This window comes from Phascolarctos cinereus, unplaced genomic scaffold (assembly GCF_003287225.1).
Source record: "Phascolarctos cinereus isolate Bilbo 61053 unplaced genomic scaffold, phaCin_HiC Scaffold_2;HRSCAF=192, whole genome shotgun sequence".
NCBI classification, from domain to species: domain Eukaryota; kingdom Metazoa; phylum Chordata; class Mammalia; order Diprotodontia; family Phascolarctidae; genus Phascolarctos; species Phascolarctos cinereus.
In genome coordinates this window covers 266,506,931-266,529,723 of record NW_027555625.1, presented here as the reverse complement: position 1 = coordinate 266,529,723, position 22,793 = coordinate 266,506,931, and the positions used below count along the sequence as shown (strand labels likewise).

Genomic DNA, 22,793 nt, shown 5'->3' with positions numbered 1-22,793 from the left:
TGTGAAGCAGCCTGGGCAACAGGCTACCTGGGCTCTAGTTCCCCTGTTGGAATCTGATGCTTGCTCTTGGGCCTGCCTCCTCCAGACCCTCCTTTGTCAGAGAGTAAAGTATGACAGTTGCATTTGATCTCTTCTAAAGTATCATTTATCTTTACCTGCAGCCTCTCTTTTGAAATCTTAATTGTGTAACCTGGCAGCCTTCAAAGGCAGGCTTATTTCACTCTGAAAGCTCAGTGGGAAACTTTGTAAGTCAGTGTGTGTGTGTGCATCCTCTCTCTCTCTCTCTCTCTCTCTCTCTCTCTCTCTCTCTCTCTCTCTCTCTCTCTCTCTCTCTCTCTCTCTCTCTCTCTCTCCCTCCCTCTCCCTCTCCCTCTCCCTCTCCCTCTCCCCCTCCCTTTCTTTTCCCTTCTCCTTCCCCCATCCCCCAATGAGGTCTTACAGAGGTTTTTTTTTTTGTTTCTGTCTTAACTTGGAGGGGGAAAGTGGCATGTGAATAGCCAAGAGAGAATGGATTTTTGTGCAGAGTGGTAATGTAGTTTTTCTATGAATATGGAAGGTGATTGATTACTTATGGCATAGATAAATTTGGTGAAAGGCAGGATGTCCTCTTTAATTCAAGTTTTAGCAGTGGCTGCTGGAGGAAGAGGGAAGATGTAGGAGCTCTGCTTTTTGACGATTGTAATTTCTTTTCAACAGGTTCTGTAACAAATACCTACTGTGTGCATATCCCCTACCAAGCATTCCATTTCTTTGACATTTTTTCAAAGTGTTTCATACTGCTCCCACTTTTAAGATAAAAATGTGGAACCCTAAACATTACAAGTTCTGGTAAAAGCTTGATAGGATTAGTGAAGCAGAAGTTGTCATTTTGTTCTTTGGGAAAGGTTGTCCACTGATAATTGGCAGTCCTTGCCTTGTGCTGAATTTTTAGAGTTTGCTCACCATTCCTATTAAAAAAGGATTATTTACTTGGCTTCGGAAGCAATTAACCTCAAGCTTAATTAGTGCTCACTGCAGCCTTGCTTTTCTTCATCTACTTAGAGCCAATTCTTTTTAGGTTCCATAGGTCTAGATGTTAAGCCTTGGAGGATTTGGCTCTAATTTCTGCCTAAGTATAGGGGTCTTTGCACGATCTGTGGTGGAATTGTATATATGATATGTCAAAAAAAGAAAGCATATTGTTGGTGGCCGGAAAAGGTCTTAGTGTGTGGAGTAGTGCTCTTTAGCTCAAGGAATCATTTCTTATCAGGTCTGAACCACAATTCAAGGGCTTTGTGGACATGTGCTTCTTGTCTTATCATTTTTCTATGTGGCCTGGACAAGAGGGAAACCAATAGAAGCTATGATTAAGGTAATTTAATGTTTGGTTGTTTTTTTTTTAACAGACACATTGTAATTTTAATAAATGACTATTTGAGCAGGTAATACAAATTTATTATTATGTTTTGTTACAATGAAAGAAAACCTCCGTAAAGTAGATGGGAATAAAAGGTCCTTTGTAATCAGAGGAAAGAATATACATTTGAATCTACTTTGATTATGAGTATTCCTCCATCTAAGGAAAGACTTTTGTTTATTTTCCCCATGGTGTAACTGGGCGAGAGACATTGAATCTCTTCTTTCATACACATGATATGATATATCTGGGATATATAATGTAGAGCATTTCCTCAGAGAGTTAGGAACTTGTTCTGGAAGCATTCTTGAATTAAAGCAAAAATATAATTTAAAAAGGGTTGGGGTTTTAAAATTTTTTTTTAATCTGGCCTCTACTTCAGACTGCAGATTCTAAATGCAATAGAGTTAGCAACAAGCTTTGGTAATCCTGAGCAGGTCAGCATTTCCTTCAACACTGAATTAAAAGTATTCAATTTCTCTTTTCAAATAGCTAGGGGAGGTCTCAGTTCCTGATTTCTAGTCTAACCAAGAGATAAACAAAGCATCAACAAAAACAAATTTATTAAGTCCATACTAGGAATGACTTCTTCTCCAGATCATGGCTCAACTACTTCTAATTCTATGGTAGGTTAGAATATGTTGGAACAGACACAAGGTAAATATCGCTATCTGACAAGAACTGAAGAAAACTTTTTAGATAGCAGCCTACTGTGAAGTCTACTTAAATCTAGACGTGGGTGTGATCATGGCACTGAAGGAGTCATCAAAGTTCAAGTGCCTACTAGTACAAAACATTAACACTGTAGATTAATAATAATGATATTAATGATAGCTACCATTTACATAGCATGTTAGGTTTTCAAAGCGCTTTACAAATATTATTTTATCCTCACAACAAAGGTTGGTGCTATTAATATCCCCATTTTACAGGTGGAGAAACTGAGGCAGACAGCTATTAAGTCATTTGTCCAGGGTCACTCAAGTAATAAATATCTGAGGTTAGATTTGAACTCGGGTCTTCTTGACTCTCAGTCCAATGCTTTATTCACTGAGCCATCTAACTGATTCTAACCATTTGTTGGCTCAAGTCAGAAATTAATGAGGGTAACTCCAGTTAATTTTTTTTGAGGGGGCACTTAGCAAAGTTGTGCATATTTAACCCATTCTTACTGTGTTTCCTAATTTATTTACCCTGCTATTGTGTAGCTTAAGTATACCAGTATATAACTGTTAACAGTGCTAGTTTATGATTTTTTTCCTCTTTGAGTCTCCCCTTCTGCCCCCTCTGTAGAATCATACAGTCTATTGCCTGTATAAGTTATAAGACTATAATATAATTGTGAACAATATTGATTACCAATCACTGGCAAACATCGAACATCTATTTTCTTAGGTTGGTTGGTTGTTGTCTTTGGTGCTCAAAGACCAAAATGACATCACTGTGTTGGGGTCAAGCTACAGTATGTCCAAGTGTGGCTGATCAGACCAATACCACCTCAGAAGACTCTACCATGGGTCAGGTACAAATAGTCCACATGAACATTTGGAGTGAAGCTGGTCTTCTACTTTTCTAGGAAAATAGAGGCCACCCATTGAGGAGTTCCTCTTCTCCCTCTCCATACCTCACAACCTCTCTTTGTCTTCTCTTAGTTTTTCCTCCCTCCTCTGAAAGATGGGGGGTCTTCTCCTTGCTGAAGCTGTATTTTTGATCCCATCTCCAGTCTCTTCCTGGTATTTGTTCCATTCATCATTCCCTGTCTTTCCCTTATCTTTCTGTGGGTGCCTTCTTCCTCATGCCTAAAAACATGCCCCATTCTTAAATAACCTTCCCTTGATTCTGCTGTGCCCTTGAATGACATATCATCCTATATCTCTACTTCTTTCTCACCCAAACTCCTGAAAGGGGTCACTTAATTCCCACTATTTCCTTATCTCCCATTCAGTTGACAGTCCCTTTACAACCCCACTATTCTATCTACCCTTTTTAATATGACCAACAATTTCTTACCTGCCATATCCATTGACCTTTTCTCAGCCTCCTTCTTGGTCTGTTGAAGCCTCTGCTTCTCTACTTTGACAGTGTCTACTCTCTCAGCTTCCATGACATTGTTCTCTCTTGATTTCCTATTGTTGTTTTTGAACAGTTCCATAATTTCATTTGCATAAGGAGCTTCAGGTAAGGGATTTTCTCTGCCACTACTGCTTTTCACCTTCTTTGCAACTATAGAGTTGTCTGGGGCACTGGAAGGTTAAGTGTCTCATCCAGGGTCACATAACTAATATGGATCAGAACCCAGGTTCTCCTTTCGACAAGGTTAGCTCTCTATCCATCGGACCAAGGCTTCTTAAACTTTTTCCACTTGAGACCCCTTTTCACCCAAGAAATTTTTACTCAACCCCGGGTATGTAGGTATATGAAATAGGTATACAAATCAAATATTTACTGATAATAATCATGAAGAAATTTATTTTAAAACAATTCTTTGGTATATATATAATTTTACCATTTATTAAAGACAAAAGCAAATGTGCATACTAAGGAGATGAATGTTGTTTATTTTTACATAAAGAATTAAATCTTGGGAGAATATTTGATACTGCAGGATGAAAGAGCATCTTCAATGGTTTTCAGAGTTGATTGATATTTTGATTTTGTAATCATCAATGCTGAGAACGCTGCTTCGTATAAATATGTAGTACAAAATGGCAGAAGTATGTTTAGGGCCATTTCAGGAATTGTTGGAAATTCTGTCCTAATCCCAAACCAAAATTCATTTAATGATTTTTTTTTTTTAGGAAACTCAAGTTTCAACTGTGTCACTTGATACTCAGCAAATTCTTCTCGAACTTCTAATGCACATGACTGACTTTTTTTTTTTAACTGAGTATGGTTTAACGAACCCAGCTTAGTTTTTTAGAATCAAAATTTGAAGGGAAATATTTCTGAAACTGTGTCTTCAGACACTTCAGATGATAAATTTTAACTCTTACAATTAAATCTTTTGGGAAGGTTGTTTTCAATTATAAAATTATCTGTAGCTGTAAACATTTCTAAAGAACCATTTTCTACCCTATTCTTCCATATGTTAACTTTTTTAGGAAAACTTTCAATTTTATCTTTTAACATAAATGTGTTACAGTTTTACGCAGTTCATAACATACAATAGTCTCGAGCTGAGGTGTTTCTGGCCCCATTTGTCAGGACACTCGAAGTGCAAACTGCACATGTTGTGTGTTTAGAACCAAGGCTGAAGTCTCGTGATGCAACAACACAGTCAAGTGCTGCCAGAAACACCTCGGATTCATTATGCATTTGATTTTGAATTAATTTTTGGTTGTTGCACATTCAGAAACCTTATACTGTTGCCAAATTTTTCACGACCCCCACATTCAGTTACATGACCCCATATGAGGTCACAACACACAGTTTAAGAAGCACTGCAATAGATCACACTTCCTCTCTTACCATTCCTCAGTATCCTTTAGATGGAACATTATCCTCCTCTGCACTACATATGGGCAGCTCTTAAGGCTCTTTATCCTCTAGCCTTTTCTCTAGCTGTCCTCTAGTCTTCTTTCCTCCTGTGATCTCATCTGCTTCCATGAGTTTGATCATTATTTCTAGGCAAATGACTCCCCAAATTATACATCTTTTCTTTCTCTCTCTCCTTGAATCTTATCCACAGGCTGGATGTTTTCATCTGGATGTCCTATAAGTATCTCAAATGACAGTAGAGCATATATTTGGAGCTAGAAAGACATCTTAGTAATCATTTAAGTTCAGCCCCTTCATTTTACACATGAAGAAACTGAGTTTAAGAGAAATTATGGATGTGCCTAAGTTAGTAAGTGGCAGAGTTGAGATTTGAGCATAGATCCTCTGACTGTACCGTATCTTTTCTGCCAAATCGCTTTTTCCCGACTTTTATTTCTGTGAAGAGTACCATCATTTTCTTAGACACCCAAGTTTCATATCTCAGGTCATGCTTGACTCTTCCCTCTCCAGCTTCCATTTTCAATCAATTTCTGAGTCTTGCCATTCTTTTTCTACAGCATCTCTTGCAACTAGCTCCTATAGATTTACCAAGTCTCAGCTCTAGGGTAGGCCTTTGCTACCTCTTGCCTGGATTATTGCAATAGCCTCCCAGTTGTTTTTTCTGCCTGTAGTCATTTCCTACTCTATTCCGTTCTCCACATGCCTGCCAAATTGACTGATCATGATGACTATGTCACCTGCCTAATCAAAAATCTTCAGTAGTTCTTTATTGCATCTAGAATAAAAGATTAACTCCTCAGCCTAGCATTTGAAGTCCTTCACATATGACTCCTATCTACATTCCCATTCTTATTTCCTATTCTTCCCCTTCTTGTATTTGCTAGTCCTATAAGAATGGATTGCTAATTCATGCCTTGGCGTCCTGTCTCTCACCTTTACACAATGATCTCCCCTGTGGAGGAACTTAATCATTCTTCACCTTCAATTCTTAGAATTCCTACCTTCCTTTAGAGCAGGGCTTCGTAAGCTCTGGGTCATGATCTCGTATAGGTCTCAACCCACAGTTTAGAGCATGGCTTGAGTGTGTCTTCCCATATAAAACCTTTGTGTTCTCCACAGTTATGCAGCTGCGCTCTCACCTTTCAAATTATTTTGTATAAATTTTGCTTTTTGCTTTCTTAGTGTACGTGCTATATCTTCCAGGAAAATGTAAGCTGCTTAAGGGGAGAGACTGTTTCCTTTTTTATCTTTGCATACCCAGCACTTGCCTGGTACTCAGGTACTTAATAAATGCCAGTTGAATTGACTTGTTCTGAAGTAGTTAAAAGTCTAAGTTGGGAAGAGAGGATCTGTGCAAAGGTAAATTGCCATTCAGTAATGTATAAATGTTAAATGAGTGTGGTAGCTGCTGAGGAGAGGCTTAAAAAATATTGCTTATTCTGTTTTAAAGGATGCAAAGATGGGGAATTTCAAATTTTGAAGCCAATCACTGTACTGTGATTTGCGGATTTGATTTAAATACTGTTCCCTTCCAACCACCATTCTCTTTTCAAACAGTTCTTTATTAGGAACTCTAGCCCTCCCAGGGAATTGCCGCAGGGGTGGATGGAATTAGTTGGAGCCACAGTTTGGAGCCACAAAAACTTTGAAGGGTGAAGTAAGTTATAAGAGGTTTGTGTTTCTAGAGACTTAGGAAATTCCAAAGGATAGTCTCCTGAAACAAATTGTGGTTGATGAGCCAGGATGGAATGCTTGATAAATAGCCAAGCCCATCCTAACTGAAGGACTATGAGGCTGGATCAGAGAGGGAAAAGAAGAAGAGAATAGCATTTCTGTGCCAAGGCTAACAGTCACTGTTCTGAACCCGCATACCCTCCTGTAGCCTCTGTGGAATTCTTCTTAATAAGTTTGAAGGAATCTGGAGAAGTCCAGAGGCCAGATAACTCTGATTGCTGAGTCCTGGACCAGCTTCGAGGCTGAGCAGGTTCTAGTTGTCAGAAAAGCCCAGTGGAGGTGTTGGCAATGTGCCCAATCTACCTGCAAAATAAGATAAATTCATCCTAGAATTTAAAGGTCTATTTGACTTTATTGTTTGAATGATCCAGTTTGTCTTGATGGAACTCTTTCCACCAACATAGGTCTCAGATCTCAAACTCAATTTTAGAGAGTTACATGAGATAGATAAAAGTTAAATGACTTACCCTGGTCATATAGTAAATGTAGAGAGGAGATTTGAATCCAGGTTTTCCTGATTCCAAGCTACTCTAGAGTAGAATTACTTAACCGGAGTCTGTGAACTTTATTTATTTTTTTAAGTTTTGATAACTCTATTTAAATATAATTAATTTCAGGCAGCTAGGTGGTACAGTGGAAGTCAGGAGGACCTGAGTTCAAATCTGGCCTTAGACCAAACACTTGACACTTACTAGCTGTGTGATCCTGGGCAAGTCACTTAACCCCAATTGCCTTTGGAAAAAAAAAATATATATGCATATATACATATATGCATATATATATATATGAAATTAATTTCCTTTATAACCAATATATTTTATTCTATACATTGAAAAACATGACTCTGAGAAGGCATCTACCAGCTTCCACAAACTGGTCCATAACACTCAGCTCTGTTTTCAAAAATCACCACAACTGTGGTCTGATGGGTGTTTGCTAAGTGTTGAACATCCTGTATTAGAGGCATCTTAACTTTTTTTCATTTCATGTAAATCTGGTCAGCCATGCGGCTCGGTGGCAGAGGGGTTGGAGCCCTTGACTTGGAATAAGAAAGACTTGAGTTTGAGTCCTGTTGTAGACCACCTCCATGTCTCTGGTCAAGGTTGTTTAACCTCTCTAAGCCACAGCTTATCTATCAAATGGGAATAACAGTGTCACCCACCTCACGGGCTTGTTGTGAGGGCAAAATGAAATCATGTATGTAAAGGGCTTGGTAATCCTTAAAAAGCAACATGAATGTTGTTCAGTCGTTTTCAGTCGTGTCTGAATCTTTGTGACCCTAGCTGGGGTTTTCTTGGCAGAGACACTGGAGTGGTTTGCCATTTCCTTTTCCACCTCATTTTACAGATGAGGAAACTGAGGCTAGCAGGGTTAAGTGACTTGCCCAGGGTCACAAAGCTAAGAAGTATCTGAGGCCAGATTTGAACTCAGGAAGATGAGTCTTCCTGACTCCAGGCCAGGTGCTCTATCTTCTATGCCACCTAGATGACTTAAATTTACATGTCGTCATTGTTAACAAGAGCGATTTTTAGAACAATGAAAGACTGGTGTTTGTTTTCTCTTTTCTAGGCTCTTTGGTATAATCCTGATCAGCTTCTTCCAAAGGAACTGAAACATTGAGTCATCTATAGGAGAATGCTTGCTGCCCGGTGGAGTCAGAGGTATGGCAAACCAGAGTCCTCATAGATGACGGAGAAAGCTGTTCATACATGGCCGTGATAAAGCTGGCTTTGATGATCTATATGATTTCTGCTGAAATACTGAAGAGCTACATTAAGTTATTACATATTACCCTCTTGTCTGAATTATCCTTGCTTTCATAATAGGTTCACTTACTGGTTAAATGAATGTTGATTAAATGCCTGTATGTGCAGTGCCTTTGACAAAGTGCTTGGGCTCTCTACTTTGGCTTCCTAGGTGTAAAAAGTTGACTTACCAGAAAGGCCTTTCTTGAAAGCAGTCTTTATAGTAAGGGCTGATTGTGCTGCCTTTACTATTGTTTGTCATTGTGTAATCATTTAAAATATTTATTTTGGTGAAGGTGCTCACAGAATATAAAACGTTTTGTTTCTCTGGAGGAGTGTTTAGGAAAATTTGGGTATAAATGTGCGATCTTTTTTCCCTGTAGCTCTTCTAAATATCCAACCTTCTCGTATTGCTCCCCAGCAATTATCAAAGAAGAAGAGTACTCACTGGGCTGAAGAATTTGATTCATTCTTTAAAAAGGCAGCAGAGATTGTCTAATTTTGAGCCTGTGAATGTCTTTATTAATAGCTAACTTTTTTTTTTTCTCCTGTGGAATGAGGCTAATCAACTAAAGATGACTTTTGTATCCTCTTAGGTGAACTAGGGTAAGAATGGGAGACTCCAGGGAGCCTTGCCCTCACCTTGATTCTATAGGAGAGGTCACCAAAGAGGACTTACTACTGAAATCCAAGGTAAGATGTCAAACTCTGTAGATGGGATCTGGTTGTGGGCCTTGCTCCTAGAGTTTAGAGATGGCCTGTGTCAGTGGAAGGGTTGTCTGCAAACACAGGTCTGCTGATGCTGCTGATGCCAGTTTCTTGTGTTTCATCCTTCCTCAGCCTTTTGAGCACATGGAAATATCAGCATCCTATTAGAAGGCTTTTTTCCTGGTGATGTATTCTAATGACCAACCATGATAAGTTGGATAAGTTTGATTTTAATTTAGCTAGTGTTAATGCTCTCAGGCCATTAGCATTTGGAAATAATACACATATGAACACTAATACAAAGGAGTAACTGAACATTCTTTGGGGATTTGGTCGAGTCATTTAAACTGTGAAGATAAAGGAGGTATTGGGCAAAGTACTTCATATATCTTCTGTTGACCAGAAAGGGCTTGTCCCTTTTGTCCTCCTTTAGTACAGTCCTTAGTGGGATATGGTGTAAGGTGAAAGCACCCTAATCTCATTCTAAGTGAGTTATTATTATAAGTATCCAAAAGACAGTTGTTAATGCCACATTTTGAAGGGCACTAATAAATTAGCTTGTGTTCAAAAGAGAGCAATCAGTAGGGCAAAGCCCCTGAAAGCCACGTTATATGAAGGATCAAAGTAATGAGCTCCCATTACTGGAAGCACCTACGCAGAGACCATCTCCCAAGAATCTTTGTAAATGGGGTTCTCAGTGTAGGAGCTTGGACTCAAGAGTTTATGATTCTGAGAATGTTATGCTCTTTTACTTGTTGAGAAGAAATGAGGGGGCAGCTAGGTGGCACAGTGGGTAGCGCACTGGCCCTGAAGTCAGGAGGATCTGAATTCAAATCTGGCCTCAGACCAAACACTTGACACTTCCTAGCTGTGTGACCCTGGCAAGTCACTTAACCCCAATTGCCTAAAAAGAAAAGAGAAGAAGAAATGAGGCTTTGGTGTATTTTCCATTGACATGGTGCTCCATGTTTTTCTCAGGAAAAACCAAATAGAGACACAGATGAGAGAGGCTTTTCCATATCTGGCAAAAGTGGGGGCAAAATCTTGGCCAGAAAGAGATGAGGAGGAGAGAAGGTTCTATGATATCTGAAAGAGAGAACAGTGAGGAAGTGTGGAGTAGAAAGGAGACAGCAGCATGTGGGAGCAGTAGTCATGAGATGTGATGTAGTCAGAGGGGACGTAACTAGAGTGTCCTGCTCCACCCAGACACCCCTAGAGCTTCCCTTTTTACCTTCAAGAGTGTCATGAAATTCTTGAAGCAAAATTTAACTTTACGTAATAAAACACTCAGAGGAGAAAAGTGTGGTGTGAAATCAAGCAAGGTATAAAGACCATTAAAATTCCAGAGCAGCTGAGATTCACTGGTATCTGTGTTTCTACTCTCTGCAGCATGAACTACCTACCCCCAGAACAGAATATTTTTAAAAATTTCCTTCAAGGCCAGACTTATTAAGGATCCCTTTAATCAGTGATTGCCAACTTAGTGACTGTTTTCTGATCATGTTGTCCCTTTTAATCTCAGGGCTTTTTTTCAGATACATTCTTAGATTTTTGTTTTTACATGTTTTATAGTCTTTAAAACTAATCAAAGAAAAAATAACTCTGAGTCCTATGATGAAAACCTGGGTGGGATCTGGAATTTCTCTCAGAATTCATGAGGGATGCAGTGGAGAATTGTGGAGGAGGAAACTTAGGCTGGGGCTGGGGACTATGCCACCAACATTGTTTTTGTTTCCACATTACTCTTTGACTTTGATTGATCACCTTACCCTCTCTGAACTCCTCACTGTCTTCACCTCTAAAATGAAGGCACTGTGTGCATTGTCTTATGTTTTCGCTGTAAGGCCGTCCAGCAGTGGTGTCAAATTCAAATAGAAATGGGGGCCACTAAACAAGTAAGTAAGGATCCCTGCTGGCTACATATTGACTTAGAAAACTACGTATTAACATTATCTGTATTGTGTTGTGTTTTTATTTGTTTTGTTAACTATTTCCTAATGACATTTTTATCTGGTACAGCCTGGGCTTTCTATTTGACACCTCTGCTATAAGGTCTCTAGAAACATAAAAGTTCCTTTTTTTAAAAAGATGAAAGGATCACACAGCCAGCCATCTCCTCCATCTTTAGCTTCTGGAGACACATAATACGATGTGCAGTTTTATAATGGAAATGTTTGCCCGTCTGTCAAAATTAAAGCCTACGTGTTTTTATTAATCTGTGGCTTATTCTTTTTAGGTTCCTTTAATCAAATCCTACTCCTGGGTACTTCCCATTTGGCAGCATATACCTATCCTTAACTAATGGATCCTTCTTCATAAAGGTTCCTTAGTCTTGAATCAGCATCTGCCCATTGGCCATCTTGGGGTATCTGGGTGGTAAAATGGATAGAGAACTGGGCCTAGAGTCTGGAAGACTCGAGTTCAAATTTGGCTACAGACATATCCTAGCTGTGTGACCATGAGCAAATCACTTAACCTCTGTTTTCCTCAGTTTCCTCAACTATAAAATGGGGAAAATAGCACCTATCTCCCAGGGTTGTTGTGAGAATCAAATGAGATAATATTTAGCACTTAGCACGGTGCCTGGGACATAGTAGGCATAATATAAATGCTAATTATAATTATTATTATCATCATCATAATTATTATTTGAACTGAGTGTCCCATAGGTGTCTCAAATGCAACATATCCAAAACTGAACTCATTCTCTTTTTCTTCCAAACACCATCCCTTCCCAGCTTCCCTGTTCCTGTGAAGGACACTACCATCCTCTTAGTTCCCAGGTTTAATATCTCGTTATCTCTCTTGCCTTCTCACTCAAACTCAACCCACATATCCAGACTTGTCATAACATCACTTGGTGATCTCATCAGCACCCATTGATTAAATTATCATCTCTCTACTGGTAGTTCTCAGATCTGTTTATCCAGCCTTGAACTCTCTGCTGTCCTCCAGTTTCTCATTTCCAGCTGCCTATTAGACATGTCGAACTGGATGTGCCATAGACATCTTAAAATCATGTCCAAAACTGAACTCATTTTATTCAGCCCCCACCACCTCTTCCAAACTTTGCTATTGCTGTCAAGAGCAATACCACCCTCCAGTCATACAAACATACTACCCAGGTTTTGTCATCAGTTCCTCATACTCAGCCCCCGAGATCCATTCTGTTCCCAAGACTTGTTGATTTTACCTTCATACTGTCTCTCGTAAGAGATCCCCTCTTCTGACAACGTCACCACTTTGGTGCAGGCTCTTATCACCTCATGCCTGGCCTATTGCAATAATAGCCTAGTGGTGGCTCTCCGTGCCTCAAGTCTCTTTCCACTCCAGTCCATTATATCCTACATTAAGCTGCCAAAGAGATTTTCCTAATACACATGTCTCTTCATTGCATGTTTAACTTTAGTGGCTCCCTAGTACTTCCCTCTATGATCAAACCTCAAAACTTCTGTTTGGCATTTAAAACACTTAACCTGTCCTGTACCTACTTTCTGGCCTTTTATTTTCCTCCCCTCCATGTATGCTGTGATTCGGTGACATTGGCCTTCTTGCCAGTCCTTGCACTTAACACTTGATCTCACAACTCCATGACTTTTCATTGGCTTTCTTTCACATATGGAATGCTCACCCTTAAAGACTTGGCTCAAATCCTGCCTTCACAGGCCTTTCCCATTCCCTTTACATCAGTGCTAATTCCTTCCACTGATATTATCTTCCATTTATAATGTGAGTAAATGCATATATACGTGCACATATAGACATAAACACACCTCTTTCTGAATAGTGCATAGTTATTTGCATCTTGTGTCTCCCTTGAGAATCCGAACTCCCTAAAGGCAGGAACCAGATTTTTGCCTTTCTTTGTATCCCTAGTGCTTAACAAATGTGTGCTACAAAGCAGGTACTTAATAAATGCTATGCAGTAGTAGTATCCAAAGCACGTTTGGATCTGACCCCAAGGATTATGTGATTAACTATTTGAAGGTGAAGAAGATGGATTACATCCTACCATCCATCTTGGGTCTTCAGTACCTCAATATCTACTCTTTCCCCCTAAAACTTCTCCCATTCCTTTTTCTCGGCATGCTCCTAACCTTCTCTTCTGCAACAGGCATATGCCCTTCTGGGTAGTTTCAGGCAGATTGCTGTGTCTCTACTTATACTGCCACCACCTCAGTTTAGGCCCTTATCACCTCTTTTCCAAACTATTTCATTGTCTCCTAATTGGTCTCCCATCCTCAAATCTCTTCCCCACTTCAATCTATCGCTCCACATAGCCACCAGAATTATTTTCCTAAAGCTCAGATGTGACCATGACACTTATTTACTCAATAAATTTCAATGGCTTCTTTTTGACTCTAGGGTCAAAAATTAATTTATTTCATCCTTTAAAAAAATTTTATCTTTACATAAAGTTTTTATAATGTTTAAAATTATTAATATAATAATACATGTATATAATAAAGAAGTAAATATATGCACATTGAGAGTATGTGCTCAAACATTTTTTAGTGTTAGGGGTGCATGATCATAGAAGTTTGGTATAAAGCATAAGACTGAGGTATCAGTGCATGGGATGATTAGGAAGGCATCATAGTGGAAAGAGCCTTTCCCAGGACATCAAGAGCCCTGACTTTAGGTCTGGCTTTGCTACTGACTCAATTGGATGGGTTACTTCCTTTCTCTGGACCCAAGTTTCCTCCTCTATAAAATGAAGAAATGATTTATAAGGTCCCTTACAGTTCTTATGTTCTGTGGCCCAACTCTCCACTGGCTCTAGAGGATGGATCTGTTGGCTGGGGCTTCTGTAGATTTCCTCTTCCTCTCAGGATGTTTCAGGTCTGGAGTTGCAGGTCACTCTTGGACTGCGGGTATTGGGGCTGCGGAGCTGTGCACAATCTGAGTATCGGGGTGCTGGTGGGAATGTTCAGAGCTTTCGTGTTGGCAGGTCTGAGGGCTTTCATTTGGCTGAGATTTGCAGACATTTAAAGTGGGAAATTGAATATTTTTTACTAGTGAACAGCAGAAGTAATGGCAGCTTGTAAACCTGCACTGACTTACCCAAAACCTGGAAGATTTCTGGGTCAGTCATAGACTTAAGCAGCAGCCCCAAGGTGACTCCCATATCCTTCTCAAAAGAGATTCTTTTTCTTTTGCATGGACAAAGGGGACTTGCCAGTCCTGTGGAGCAGGAGGACCGAACCTCTGGGCCTGTCTCCAGGTAAAACACTGCAGGATTTTCCATGGGCCAGTGATGTCCACAAGTTAGGCTAAGCCATCTCCCTAAAGCCTTTGAATAGAAAATAGGTTCCATCATCTAAGATATAGTTCTCAGAAACCAAGTCAAGAGGGCACCAGAGGAAAGGAAATTCAGGGCACATGATGTTACTTATTCACAGCTGTGCTCCAAAAGATGTGAAGCTTCTCAGAAAGTGCTTTACCCTAGCGTATTTTTGCCAGTCAACCAGATTGTGAGCTCCAACTGTGTGCACATGCCTTGCTAGGCCTGTGAAGACTATAGAAAGTGATAAGAAATGAACTTGTAATTTCACTGAGGCAGCCCCTTCAAAAGTGAAGAACAGTGTATGATTAAGTGCCAACTGAGAGGTACAGATGAGTGGTACAAGAGTAGTGAGGAAGGTAAAATCCATCTTTGGATTGGAGTGGTTGTAGAAAGCTTTAGGTAGTAAATGGGATTCATGTTGGGCCTTTGAAGTGGCCAGTAAGATTTGGAGGAGTTGGGAAAGAGATTCTAGGTATGGGGAATAACATAAACTCAGGCAGAGTGAAAAGAAAATTGAAGGGGAAAAAAGACCAATAAATAACGTCAAGTACAAGCATTTGAAACCACTCATTCCTTGGTTAACACTAGGTGACCGTTTTCTCTGCTGTCTATAAAGGGAATATTCCAAAATTAGGAAGTTACTCTGACTCTCTGGGGATTGGTTCCTAATCTTAGATCACAAACCAAGGGTCAGATCCTCAGAAAAAGACATTCTCCACTCTCCTGTAGCAAAACAGGAAGTAGAACAGGGAATAAGAAAGCCCTTTTAATGGAGATAAAATGGCTAGAAGAAAAGGCCTGCCTTGGGGACCATAGCAGGGCATCTCCCCCTTCTTATAAAATGAAAATGTAGCCACTCTACAAGGGTAGCAGCTGCTGCTTTTTTCACTGTAGGGGAAGAGGTAGTTATTGTCTGTGAAAGGGCCACGAAGAGCCTAAAGCTGAAAGGGCTCTTTTTGTAGAATCACTGTCATGTCTACTTCATCTTGAGATAATTAGATATTCCCAATTTTAGTTCACTTTTAGACTTTGAGGTCAAAAAAATCTCAACAATGTCCAATTTAGGGTTGTATTGAGAGAAAGTTGAGAAGGAGTGTAGTAGTGGCCTAGATGCTGTACCTGCCATTCGAGATGAAGCTATTTATTTGGGCTGGGTTTCCTAAGCTGCTTAGCATTTGCTTCTACTAACTCTTATTTCCTTTTCCATCCTCCTAGGTTGCTTGCCCTTATGTTGGATGTGGGGAGTCTTTTGCTGACCATAGCACCATTCATGCACAGGTGAAACTCCCCCTACACATAGTTTCCCAAAATGGGCAATACAGCCACTTGAGGCACACTAGAACAATCCAGGGGAGCACTAGTGGCCTTGGATGCAATTGGAGGGCATTGAATAAAAATAAGGGGGCAATGGAAGCTTAAGGAAAGAAGAGAAGAAAATTTTGAAAAACCATTTGTACATGTATCATCTGTTGTGTAACAGAGTTAAAGTCCTAGTGATTACATTATTTTCCAAATAAACACACAAAATTCAGGTTATAACCAATCAGCGGTTAAGTGTGCCAGCAGGTCTTAACAAGCAAGTGTTGGCAGACAAGTGAGTTGTGCATTTTCAGGAAGTCCAGCATGCATCAGCAGAAACATGTGCGTGTAATGACTTGTTTATAATACGATACCGTGTGGTTACATGATGCAGTTTTGCCTCATCAAAATTTCGTTGCGGGAAAAAAACCACACATTCATAATAAAACATTAAATTGATAATTTTTTAAGAAAAAATTTTTTGAAATTATGCGGATTTTTAAAAAGCCATTAAAGGGTTAAAGAGAGTAGATTTCCAGGGGGGTGCTGAGTAATTTTTTTTTTTTAAAGGAGTCGATAGGCCAAATAAGTCTGGGAACCTCTGCCCTATGGCTCCTCTAACTGAGTGGGGACAGCCCACAATCACTAAATTGTCCAAGAAGTTTACCAAATCCTTTATTAGCAGTTACAGAGAGCTGGGCTGTAGCAGGAGTCCATCTAGCTGGAAGTCCTTCAGGCTCATATCCTTATATGACTGTTAAACTACTCCTTTGGTTTCCTAGGTCAAAAAGCACAACCTCACTGTGAACCTCACCACCTTCCGTATATGGTGTTATGCTTGTGAAAAGGAAGTATTCTTGAATCAGAGGGTAGCAGGACACCCACCATCTCCACCATCCAAGTTCTCAGAGCAAGTGAGTCTTACACTATTCAGTCTGCAAATATTTCTCTAGTACCTCCTGTGTTCTAGGCATTGCAACTTGCCCCAACATTACTCTTTTTAAGAAGAGTTGACTCTTTTTCAGCCCAAAGGGCACCATAGTGCTTTGGACAAAACATGGCACTAAACACTAGAAATTTAAATTGTATTATTGTGTATATACATTCACAGTATGATCTTGGGTATGTCATTTCTTTTGGGCCTGAATTCCCCTGTCTGGCAGACATACTGCCTGTCCCTAGCTTTCCTAGAATATCTGAGCTTTTTGGAGGTGATGTTGCCAAGCAAATTAACTTACTTTTTCATCTCTTTCTAGTGAGTGCTTACATTTAAGGCTTTTGCCTCAGGGTGTGTATGGATATATGTAGATTGTGTATGGATACACACATATCTATGGCTTCCTCAAGTGAAGTTTCTCTGCTGCTGATGTTTTCCTCTGGGTCTTTCACGTAGGAGACTCCATTGCCTTCTCACCCTTTGAAAGCCGTCCCCATTGCGGTGGCTGATGAGGGGGAATCTGAGTCTGAGGATGATGACCTGAAACCTCGAGGTAATGGCTCACTTGAAAGAACAGAGCCACTCACTTTGAGTCTGAAACGTGAGTGTGTCCTTGTAATTTCAAAACTCTCATGTCCCTCCTTCATCCCTCTCCTGCTTCTGTAGGCCTGACTGGTTTGAAAAACCTTGGGAATTCCTGCTACATGAATGCAGCCCTACAGGCACTCTCTAACTGGTGAGTAATGAGGCCACCTGGGGAGATAGTTGGAAATTAGGTTAGGGCCCCTCCAAGGTACTAGGCAAAGAAACAAGTGAGGACCTGGGTGTGTGGTGGAGGTGGAGGTAGCCCCCTCTGTAAAGAAGTCCAACAGGAGGCGGCCATAGAGCTCCTTTGGGAGGAAACATAAGGTCCATAGAGGTCAGATCTGAAGGAGTTAGAATGGCAATAGAACTACCTGGGAAGAGGCTGTGAAATTTAGTTTGTCAGGGCAGCTAGGTGGCGCAGTAGATAGAGCACCGGCCCTGGATTCAGGAGGACCTGAGTTCAAATTCGGCCCCAGACACATAACACTAGCTGTGTGACCCTGGGCAAGTCACTTAACCCCACTGCCTAGCCAAAAAAAAAATTTAGTTTGTCATTGAGAATCCTCTAAAACCCCTGGGGTTTTAGAGCTTCGTCATGCTGGCACCGGCAGGCTCTGCTCTTCTGGGAAGGACTTTTTCTGACTCAGAGGAGAGGGTGATCTCTTGTAAATAAATATCCTCAACTCCTCATTCCTCTTCAGTCCACATATCTAGTCATTTGCCAAATCTTGTCAACTCTCCCTCCATGGCATGCCTTTCATCCATTCCCTTCTCTCTACTCTTATAACTGCCACCTTAGTTTACGTGGTGACTTATCACCTTTCACCTGGCCTATTGCAGCAGCCTTCTACTGGCCCTGCAGCCTCAGCTCTCCCTCCTCACAACGTTACAGTTAGTTTTTGCCAGAGTCACAACTTGAGCATAGAACTACTACGACCTGAAATCTTGCCATCACACTGTGCTGTGGGGTTTCCTGCTAATCCTACCAGGCATTTCTTTGGTGAATTCACGCGTGTTCTTCCTCTTCATTCTCTCGTTTGTTTTTACTTCCTCTCTAGCCCTCCTTTGACCCAATTCTTCTTGGAGTGTGGAGGACTCGTACGAACTGACAAGAAACCAGCCTTATGCAAAAGTTACCAGAAGCTAGTCTCGGAGGTCTGGCACAAGAAGCGGTGAGTAGATGAATAGAGAGAGAAGGGGGCTCCTCAGTGTATGTCAGTTTTTTTCTTTTGCAACCACTGTGTCAAGTTGAGTTGGCTAAGACTTGGCTTTGTGGTAGCTTCAAAGGTGGGTGGAATTTTGTCATTTTTCCATTTTTCTAGCTTCAAGTCACTTCCTTCGAATAACTTCCTGGTGAGACAGGACAGCTTTGTAAAGTAGAGCTGTTTGTCTTCCAAAGAAAATCAAAGATCTAAATGGACAAAAACCAGACCCAAGTCCTGGGAACTAAAAGCCCTTAAGCCATAGTCAAGAGCTCTTCAGTAATTTAAAGAGAGCTGACCTCAGTGTCAGGGAGAGCTGGTCCATGCTGGACATGCAACTGTAAGCAAACCACTGAACCCCTCCGTGCCCTAGGCAGGCCTCAAAGACCCCAAGTTGCAGAACAGGTAATGACCTGCCTAGATTGAGGGACGTGGACATTCTATCACTGGTAGCTCCTTATGAAATCTGATGAAATTCCAGGTTTTTTGGGGAAAATTTATGGGAACTCCCAGGGAAATCCCTGTGTATTGTATTCCCTCACTGTAGAGAGATGTGTTGTGGTTGTCAGAGTACTGGCCTTTGAGTTCAGAAGACCTTCATTCAGATTCTGCCACTGACCTGTAATACCTTTGTGACCATGGGCAAGTCTTTAAGCCTCAGTTTCCTCATCACTAAAATGGAGACAATAATATCCATATGTAAAGGATTTTGCACATCCTAAGGCACTATAGAAATGACAGGTACTGTTAGTTATGATGAATATATTAATCATTGTCATTACTTGGCCATAAATTGATACTAAAAAGTTCAGTCACTTATTCATGTTTCTTTGATGCTGCTGATAATAGTTGATATTTTGTGTGAGAAAGAACAAACAATGTACTTAGTATAAAGATGAGTGGGCTTGGAGCCAGGCTTTAACATTTCCTAACTGGGAGATCAGGGCAAAGCCTCACTTTCCTTGTCTATAAAGTGGGGGTGATAATACTTGTGATGGAATTTGAGAAAGCCAGGTATGTTTTTAAAAAGCCTCTGGCTTCATTAGGCATGTTAATATGTCTTAGAGGATCAGGTAAATAGCATAGTGGATAGGTATGCTATTCATCTTTCTTTGTGACCATACAGAGCTCAGATAAGGAACATGGGGTACAGATCAATCACTGATTGTCAAGAGCTAGAGGGGACCTGGGTTTAGAGGAAGTAAAGACCACAGGTCAGATGGTTGCCCAAGGTTACTTCACTTTGATTAGGGCCATTATTTTAAAAAATGATTCTTTATAAGTATGTCGGTAGGGCTAACTGGAGACTGGAGCCTCAAGCTCAGTGTGGATTGAATTTATACACAGAAGGCCTTAAAGTAGAACTGACTTCCCAAGGAAGGTCAAAGGTCTCAATGGTCCAAAACAGGATGCTCATCCTGTGACCTCAAAGTCCTTAAACTGCAGGCATGAGCTTTTCAGTAATTTAAAGAGAGCCCTCATATTGTCCTTCTTTTGGCTCACACTGTTCACTGCTGCCAATGCAGCCTGTCTGAGAAGACGTGTTTAGATTGTTCCATTAAAGACAAATATAGCTCCACATACAGACTTGTGTGGCTCTTGGCCCTGTCTTGTTCTGAGTGATTGAATTGTCCTGCGGGGAGCAAGATGAAAAATGTATCTTCTTTTTCCATAGGCCAAGCTATGTGGTGCCTACCAGTCTGTCCCATGGAATCAAGTTGGTCAATCCCATGTTCCGAGGTTATGCCCAGCAGGTAGGCCATATGAGGAGGCCAGTGTAAGGCCTATGATATGTGATTAGTCCGAGGACTTTAACAAACTTAGGATTGAGAAATAGAATATGAACATCACTAAGTGGTTGAATCCTGAACCAAACCCCCAAATTATTTTTCTTTTTTAAAATATGGAAAAAAATTAACTCATTATAATTTGTAAAAGCATTGAAACCAATTGAGCGTTTATTAGGTGCTTACTAGGTAGGCCAGGGCAGCTAGGTGGTGCAGTAGATAAAGCGCCAGCCCTTGAATTAGTAGGACTTGAGTTCAAATATGGCTTCAGACACTTACTAACTGTGTGACCCTTGGTGAGTCCCTTAACTCTGCCTCAAGTGTCTTCATCTGTAAAATGAGCTGGAGAAGGAAATGGCAAACCACTCCAGTATCTTTGCCAAGAAAACCCTAAATTGGATCATAAAGAATCAGACATGACTGATGGACTTAACAACATATGCTAGGCATTGTGCTGAGCGCTTAGGATACATAAACAAAAAAACAAAAACAAAAATAGTCCATCCTAACGGAGAAGATATCATGTACGTAAATAGCTACATATAAGATACGTGAAGAGTAGATGGAAGGTAGCCTTGGAGTGGAGAATACTAGCAGTTGGAGGGATTGACACCCCTTATACATATGAAGTCACACAAAACATTTTCATATTAGCCATGCTGGGAAAAAAAATAAAGAGAAAAAAATATGCTTCTCAGAGACCGTTAATTCTCAGTCTGGAAGTGGATAACATTTTTCATGATATGTACTTTGGAATTGTTGTGAATCATTGCATTGATAAGAGTTTTTAAGTCTTTCATAGTTAATTATCATTACATTATTTCCATGAACTGTGTACATTGTTCTTGAGGTTGAGAGAAATCATTTCTGTTATATTTAATAACTAATTATTGAATTAGGATCAAGGTTTTTCCCACTTTCTACTTCCTCATTCAGAAATCAGCACCTGTAGGTTACTTAGGTAACCTTTGAAGTACCTGGCTGATAATGAGAGGGAGAACTTGGATCTGTTCAAAAGATAAAGTTAGGTGAATTGATGGATTCCAGCCCATTGTGTTTCACTCAGAGAAGTCTGGAAAAATGTGGATTCTCTCTTTTGTCAGATGGGTGATACAGATATACATAATTCTTTTTGACCAAAATTGAGTGATCAAAGTTATGTACCCCAGAGTCGGTAGAATAGGTCCACCTCTCATTATAATATTCATTCTCATTTTTAACCAGAGTTCATTTTCACCTTCAAGAACACCCTCTTCCAAGGGCATATAAGCATTGACTGGGTTTCATGAAGGGTCTTTGGTGTAAGAGAGATGGTCAAATGACCATCCTTTTATTAATAATAGGCTAGCATTATTAATAAAATGATTAATTGCCCAGAAACCATGTCTCTCAAACTTTTTACATATCACATGGTTCTTTAATTCACTTCACTTTGCATCAGTTCATATAAGTCTGTCTAGGTTTTTCTGAGACCATCCCCTTCATCATTTCTTCCAGCACAATAGTATTACATCACAATCATGTACCACAACTTGTTTATCTATTCTCCATGTGATGGACATCACCTCAGTCTCCAGCCTAGTCATTGTGCATGAACTTTGTCATATGTTGCTGTAATCTTGCTTTAAAATTTTTGCTTCCATTTTCATTAAGGAAATTGGGTCTATATTTTTCTTTCTCTCTTTTTGCTTTCCCTGGATTAGGTATCAAAATAATCTTTGTGTCTTACAGGGAATTTAGCAGAATTCCTATTTTTTTCAAACAGTTTATGTAGTATTGGAATTATTGTTCTTTAAATATTTGGCAAAATTTACTTGCAAATCTACCTGGTCCTGGGGTTTTTTTTGTTGTTTTTTTTTTTAAATCTTAATGGAGCCCATTTATGGCTTTTGTTCAGTTTCTTTTTCTAAAAGGGTTTTTTAAGTATTCTATTTTTCTGTTCTGTAAACCTGAGCAATTTATATTTTGTAGATATTCAACTATTTCATTTAGATTGTTATTTTTATTGGCATAAAATTGGACAAAATTGCACCTAATAATTGCTTTAATTTCATCTTCATTGGTTGTACATTCACCCTTTTCATTTTTGATACTAGTAATTTTATCTTCTTGTTAAAAAAAAAATCAGGGGCAGCTAAGTGGCACAGTAGATAGAGCACCAGCCCTGAAGTCAGGAGGACCTGAATTCAAATCCGGCCTCAGACCAGACACTTGACACTTACTAACTGTGTGTGTGACCCTGTGCAAGTCACTTAACCCCAATTGCCTTAAAAAAAAATCAAACTACTCACTTATCTATTTTATTGGATTCCCCACCCATAAAAACAGCTCCTAGTTTTATTTATTAGTTCAATATTTGTTTTGCTTTCAGTTTTATTCATCTTTCCTTTGTTTTTTTTTAGAATTTCTACTTTAGTGTTTAATGTGGGATTTTTAATTTGTTGATTTATTTTTTTTAATTGTATGCCCTGCATGCATTATTGATCTACTCTTTCTCTCTGTTATTAATATAAACATTTAGAGATAATAGATTTTGCCCTAAGTACTACTTTGATTGCATCTCACAAATTTTGGTCCGTTGTCTCATTGTTATTATCTTCAATGAAACTGTTGAT

At 39.8% G+C, this 22,793-nt stretch overlaps 1 protein-coding gene across 4 annotated transcripts in view; it reads left to right on the top strand.

The window, feature by feature from the left end:
• Positions 1-22,793, top strand: part of USP20 (ubiquitin specific peptidase 20) — a 50,839-nt gene that overhangs the window by 5,858 nt on the left and 22,188 nt on the right. The window contains exons 2-13 of one of the 4 annotated variants that reach the window (XM_020973489.2): positions 1,250-1,351; positions 2,792-2,918; positions 6,452-6,551; positions 8,198-8,289; positions 8,970-9,066; positions 14,252-14,305; positions 15,584-15,646; positions 16,450-16,581; positions 17,061-17,157; positions 17,271-17,340; positions 18,248-18,361; positions 20,067-20,145. In XM_020973489.2, coding sequence (XP_020829148.1) covers positions 8,986-9,066; positions 14,252-14,305; positions 15,584-15,646; positions 16,450-16,581; positions 17,061-17,157; positions 17,271-17,340; positions 18,248-18,361; positions 20,067-20,145 — 690 coding nt within the window. In that variant the 5' untranslated portion in view covers positions 1,250-1,351; positions 2,792-2,918; positions 6,452-6,551; positions 8,198-8,289; positions 8,970-8,985. The remainder of the gene's footprint in view (positions 1-1,249; positions 1,352-2,791; positions 2,919-6,451; positions 6,552-8,197; positions 8,290-8,969; positions 9,067-14,251; positions 14,306-15,583; positions 15,647-16,449; positions 16,582-17,060; positions 17,158-17,270; positions 17,341-18,247; positions 18,362-20,066; positions 20,146-22,793) is intronic. The other 3 variants (XM_078150010.1, XM_078150009.1, XM_078150007.1) reach the window with 3 other exon arrangements.